Source organism: Hippocampus comes, unplaced genomic scaffold (assembly GCF_001891065.2).
Source record: "Hippocampus comes isolate QL1 unplaced genomic scaffold, H_comes_QL1_v1.1 scaffold17, whole genome shotgun sequence".
NCBI classification, from domain to species: domain Eukaryota; kingdom Metazoa; phylum Chordata; class Actinopteri; order Syngnathiformes; family Syngnathidae; genus Hippocampus; species Hippocampus comes.
Genome location: NW_017805002.1, coordinates 278,170 through 284,361, shown reverse-complemented (window position 1 = coordinate 284,361; position 6,192 = coordinate 278,170). Strand labels below are relative to the sequence as shown.

General features: G+C 45.3%; 1 protein-coding gene across 1 annotated transcript in view; it reads right to left on the bottom strand.

Annotated features, from left to right (window-relative positions):
- The window catches only part of fam20cb (FAM20C golgi associated secretory pathway kinase b), a 39,421-nt gene that overhangs the window by 825 nt on the left and 32,404 nt on the right, over nucleotides 1-6,192 (bottom strand). The window contains exons 5-10 of the mRNA XM_019857309.1: nucleotides 5,993-6,085; nucleotides 1,894-2,009; nucleotides 1,296-1,476; nucleotides 1,105-1,214; nucleotides 935-1,016; nucleotides 179-238 (exon numbers count right to left, since the gene is read on the bottom strand). Of these exons, the coding sequence (XP_019712868.1) occupies nucleotides 179-238; nucleotides 935-1,016; nucleotides 1,105-1,214; nucleotides 1,296-1,476; nucleotides 1,894-2,009; nucleotides 5,993-6,085 (642 nt within the window). The remainder of the gene's footprint in view (nucleotides 1-178; nucleotides 239-934; nucleotides 1,017-1,104; nucleotides 1,215-1,295; nucleotides 1,477-1,893; nucleotides 2,010-5,992; nucleotides 6,086-6,192) is intronic.

The window sequence follows — 6,192 nt, the reverse complement described above, 5'->3', positions numbered from 1 at the left end:
TGAGCGTGCTGCTTATTTAGAAGCCGGCGCGCAATACCTGGGCTTGTAGGCAGCTGTTTAAAGCACGAGGCAACATCCAGAGTGCATAATACCAGCGCACACTCTGACACACACACACACACACACACGCACAAACAGGCACTCAGGCATGCTCTCAGCCCCACAAGTGTAATTTTACCGGCAGCATTGTGTCAGTGGCACCAGAATGGACTTCTCATCATGGGAGTGTTTTCCAAACCTACAGAGAGAGAGAGAGAGAGAGAAAAACAAGCATGGAAGGTTAATACAACTTGGAATGGCTTCTGGAAGTGCCTTTTATTTATGTATTTATTTTTCGGGCGGTGATCCAATGGAATTTCATTCTGCGACTCCACAATGTGCATTCGCATCTGGAGGAGTGACGTCACATATGCAGCGCTGTCGCGTTTCGACCACGTGAAAGATGTCGGCAGAGTCACGTTTCATGAAGGTGGAAATAGTCACTCTTTTCAGTTTGTGTCAGCGAAAGAAAATATTGAGGGACGTTGCACATTCTGTACTCTTAACAAAGTGTTATCTAGCTTCAAAAAGCCTGCCCGGATAATAATTTAAAAAATAAATAAATACATCCTCTTTTTTTCCTAAAAAATAATGAAACAAAATTATAGGCATTTGAGTTAAAAAAGTCCTCTTTATTTTATGCTAAATTTGAAAAAAATACACTTTATTCTTAAATGCCACTTCAAAATGTCCTTCCAAATCAGTTTCAACAATACTGGTTAATTTTTTGTTCAGGGAGGTTGTGGGCATCTGTTGAATGCAACTACTTGAATTAGCTTACAAACTAACTTGGTTACTTTAAACTAGAGTCATCAGTAACTTAGCCAAGTTCCTTTTACGAGCAAACTGTGGCCAAAAAAAACCAAAAAAAAAAACAAACGCTGTGAGTTCTCACCCTCTGCCGTTGTCTAGATGGATGATGAACGTCTCGTTTCCAAATTTTTCAAACGTCTCATAATGATGCCGATCCATGTTTCCTGTCGAGGGATTTAAGGAACGGGAAATCGCACGTGCACTCTCTCTCGACATACATATCGACTGAAAATTGAAAAATATCTCACGTACCCATGAGGAAGTCAAATATGGTCATATCCATGATGTCCAGAAGTCTTGTCCCGCTGTCATAGGGCGGAGTCTGTTTGACCTCCTCACAGTAGTCGGGGTCAACTTCCCATCTGCGTGTCACAAAATCCAAACGTCATTTTTAAGACGGGCAAAAGTGGCGCGCTGACGGTGCGGAGCGAGGATCCTCTTACTCTGCCTTCTTGCGTTTGTGGTAGGAGCGTCTCCACGGGTTCCTCCAGGTTTTGCGCTTAGCGAGGGCCAGGTCCGGGAGGAAGGCGGCGAGGGAGCCTTCGATCTGGTCGGGCTTGCCGCACAGAGCGTGCTCCGTCGAGCAGTAGTACGAGCATTCCCCGTAGAAACACACGTTGTTGGCTGAGCGAAGGGGGGGGGGGGCAATTTACACCCTGCACGCTCACGGCTGCACTCTCTTTTTTGCTCTTTAAGAATTCAGCGCACACATATTTTGGAAGGACGTTCAGACAAGATTAATGGCCCCTGGAGGGATTCAATGACTTGTATTAATTGCTGAGACTGTGAGTAAATTCATTCCCGTGAGACCCCCCCCCCCCATCCCCTACGTGCCTGCGACCAAAAAAAAAGTTGCAGAGCTCATTAACTGCTGTGCCTTGATGCAAGCAAGCCTCCAGTCACTCTCCATTTGATGAACATCGCCAAGTATTTTTTTTTTCCCTCAGGCAACAGAAATAGCTTGACACAAAGAACAATTGATATTTTTTACGTTGTCTTTTTTTTTTTTTTTTTTAAACATCAAGTCGAAGTGTCCACTACCTGGTGAGATGAAGAATGTCCGCCACAGCTTTTTATCCCGCGTGACATCTCGGATCTCCTTGGTCATGTTGACGAGTCTGCCAGCCACAGGAGGGACACGGCGGAAATCCAGAATCCTACAGCAAGCCAGAGCAAACACGGGAGAGTATTCAATTGTCAGCATGGCGGGTGACTAAAATCCAAACAATCCCATCATAAAACAAATCCAATAATATTCCTCCATTACGATTTAAATGTATTTAATTCTTCAGGTTTCAAACTGCAACTAGGGGAAAAATCAAACTGACACCAAAGATTTTTTTTTTGTAGTAGTAGTAGTAGATGCATCGTCTACATAAAACATGTATCTGGATCCAAATGTTATATTGTGCAACCACTTGACGGAATAAAATGGATTCAATTCAACTATTTTTTTTTTTTGTCACTGTCCTGACTGATCACATTTGTACAAACGTGGCTTGCAACCGACAGTGCAGATTTATGCGGGCGGCAATATTTAGCAACCATAAAAAGCTCAGCCTGCGATATCCTGATACACAACATCATACATCCGATTAAGTTTGAAGGAGCGGGTTGCAATCTATTTATATCGTTAAAACCTTAGATGGGACTCAAACCCGCAATTCCTGGCGAAGGAGTCCAGTGCCTTCCTTCCCCATGAGCCGACGGGGACGATGTAAACATTCATAATGCCGCGTATGGCCACTAGGGGGCATCGTGACCACGCTCTGCAGCAGTCACCACACCGCGGTCATTCAGCACCAGACGCCTTTTCACCCCCCACACACGCACAGCATCCTGATGTAAAAGCCCAGTAAGATAACTTCACCATCCGTTCGGGGGAAATTGTATTGACGCTCCAACATTGAAGGCTTTTGTGGTCCATGCGCCTTTTAGCTGGCGCAGTTTAAGTGGAAAGCCAGGTTGTGGTATTGTTGTGGTAGGAAGAGAAGAAGAGGTTTTCCCCTGGCTGGATGTGCGAATGCGTGCGTGCCAAGTGTCGATTTTATGCATCTGTGGGTTCCAGGTCCGACATCAGCACTGACTCTTTAACAATTGATAGTGCCCGACAACTGCAAATGGGCAGGCCCCGGGAGGCAGTGGGAGGACAGGACGGATCGGAATAAAAATAGGCAAAGGGTGAAGAAAGAGTTGGAGGAAGAGAGAAAATCGACATGAAATGAAAGAAAAGAGCAACCGGAGAGAAGATGACTGCACAAAAACAACCGTTTCTTTTCATAGCAGGTGGATTTTTTTTTTTTTTGTTGTTGTTGTTGCACGCCAGCTTGTATTGAAATGGCAATGCACCAAACAGAAAAAGCAAACACTGTAGTGTTTGATTATTAAAAATCCGGATAAAAGGCAGATGAATGCATTAGCTCAGATTTTTTTTTTGGTTCCCTGATCAGGCACAGTTATTGATGAGCAGAACTCAGAGGACACTATATGGTCCTATATGGTACACTACATACATGCTGTCATAATTGATTATTTTATTTATTTATTTTATATTTTGGTCCACGGTCTTTGCCCCCCACCCGAAGCAAATCCAATCACATAATGAAGTGTGTTAATGGCAACGTAGCCTATAAGAGAAGCGGCGTTGGCTGTTAGTGCTGCTTTAAAAGGAGGCTTTGTGTGGTTACGGGCCCCCCCTGGGAGACAATGTAGCCTCACTCTGCGACACCAGCGAGCAGCCACTCCGTAGCAGCCAAGGTCTAATTTAGAACAGACAAAATAAGAGAGAGAAAAAAAAAATGAAGTGCTGCTTTTGGCAAACCCTTGCCTGGCTTATATTTAGAATGGGCACAGGGTCTTTCATGCTTTTGGTTTCCTCCTCTTCCCTTCAACACACACACACACACACACACACACACACACACACACACACACACACACACACACACACACACACACACACACATATGTTGCCAGTATGCGTGTGTGTGTGTGCGTGGAGAAGCGCACCAGATGTGTAGCAGACTGTTGACAAAAGCTGCTGCTAATGCAATTTATGCAGAAGTGTGTCACGGCGCCTGAAGGAAGGAAGCGAGCAGATTCAACGTCGCTCCCCCTCTTCGGCCCCCGCCATGATGGTGCACATGTGAACGGGGCAAGTGTTGTAACCTCGCTCTGGTCTTGTGCCGGCATGGAAAAGGGAAAAAACACACACACGCACACAAACAGACACGCGCACCAGCGTTTCTGCTTTGTAGCCTCCCGATGCGTCCTATCTTTTCATCAAGCTTCCCTCGAGGGGAAGAGTCAAGGAGCGTGCTGCTTTGCTAAGTAAGGAGGTTGCAGTCATTGTTCGGCGGGACGTGAGGGGGGGTGGGGGCGTATTCATTCGTGGTGACAAACGGCCTCGTCGGACTCGGGGCTTCACTGTACGGGCTCCGTGTTTTGTGAGAAAACCAAATTGATGGAGCCAGTGAAAGGCAAGAAGTAGAAGGGCGGTCGACGTGAAAAAAAGGATTCAATGCCTTCAGACGCCAACTACAATTAGACTGGAGGACTTTGACCTTCTGCTCAGGGGGTCTCTCCGCTTCTTTCGTGTCGCTGCCTTACGTAAGGAATGTTTTCCACCACCGGTAGTGTTTGTTTGCCCTTATTACCATTTGGAACGCATCTGCAAACGTAACCGTTGGCCTGGGTGACTTTCGAGGTTATTTGTCAACATGTTTTTTTTTCCCCCCCTCCAATAGAGCGTCCCTGCTAACTTGCATCTCTGAAGTAGCTTATTTGTATATTTATTTTTTTCAACCTGTCCTGCGTTATTTGCTGAAAAACACGTTTTTGGTTTTTTTTTTTCGGTCTCATCCTAAGCGATGCAGGTACAACTTTGTCACTCACTATCTTGTGACACTTTTGCTCTCAAGGGACTATGCTGAAGTGAACAGAGGCACTTAATTCAGACAAAAGTAGTGCCTCACTGCCATCTTAGCATCAAAGAACTATGTTACAGTGAGTTGAGGAGTTTCGTTTCAACAAACAGCGCATTGTTGCCATCTTGGAGCATCTACAGGCAATTACCAACCTTTTGTGGTTTATCAAATTAATAGATTAATAATTCATGATAATTTTGAGGTGATTGTTGATGAGCTGTGTGTTTTAAAATTGATTAGGTCAAATTTTTATTGATTGATAAATTGATTAGGGGAGAAAAAAAAATGGATGTTGGAAGAAAACAGTTTCAAAGCTTGTTTGCTATCAGGAGAAATAAAGCAATACCCAGAAGGGGGTAGCGGGAGGGGGGAACAAAAACACAAAAACCAGCTTTGAATAATGTGTAAACGTTGATTCAAACTGCAAATTGGATTTGGGTTCAAAATAAATTGAAATATTATTTGAAGGCCATTATGGGCCAATCCTGCTGTATGGCTCTCGTTCGCATGAAATAAAGGATTTTTTTTTTCCACCAAGCAGTACAGGTTGCCGGGATTAAATTGACTCCCCCCCCCCCACACAAGGCAGTTATGTTATCATGTGGTTGCACAATCGCTGGTGCTTTGCTCGAGGGCACCTTGGCGGCGATATCACTCTTGCAATCCCCGTCCCGGTGTTTCCTATCCGTAATTATTCCCCTGCTACGATTCTTCGATCATCGCTCTAATCACTCTATGCAAATTTGACGTGAAACGGCTCTAAAACATTCGTATTCTCGTCTGCGTGTAAAATGACGGGTCAGAATCCAAAGGCAAAGGTGCCCTTGGCGTCAAGTGTTCTGCGGCTTTGCCGTCTTCCCTGCCAGGTGGTTAATGAGCTGACATGAGGAGGTGCAGATTCGCAATCAGGGCCCGAGTAAAAATCAGCAGGACATCAAGCAGGACATTGTCGTCGCCCCCCCGCCTCCACATTGGCAACTTGACCTTGTCGTGGCCATCGTCGGATGCATAATTTTCGAGGATTCGGCTTTTTGCACAACACTAACTGGAATCTTTTTCACATTGCCACGACCCCCAAATTAAAAAAAACGTTCATGGGTCTGCTCTCGTCAAAAACGTATTAAGAAGCAGCCCTCGTGCTAGTCTAATCCACTTGCCGATTTTTTTGGGGGGGGGCATTCATATGAGCGGCTGCAATTTTTGCTCCGTCTTACTTGTCGAGATGAAAGGCGGCAATCTCAGCATTGTGTCGCTCAAAGTCGGAGAAATAGAAGAAGTCCGGGGGCGTCTCCTGTTCACGAGTCTGCCTGAAGGGACACACAGAAGAAAGGAAATGAGAAACTCAATCGTCCGATACTTCGCGCGACGTCTTCGTCTCCTCTTTTGAGCCGTTTGTCGGAACGGCGTCCGGCAG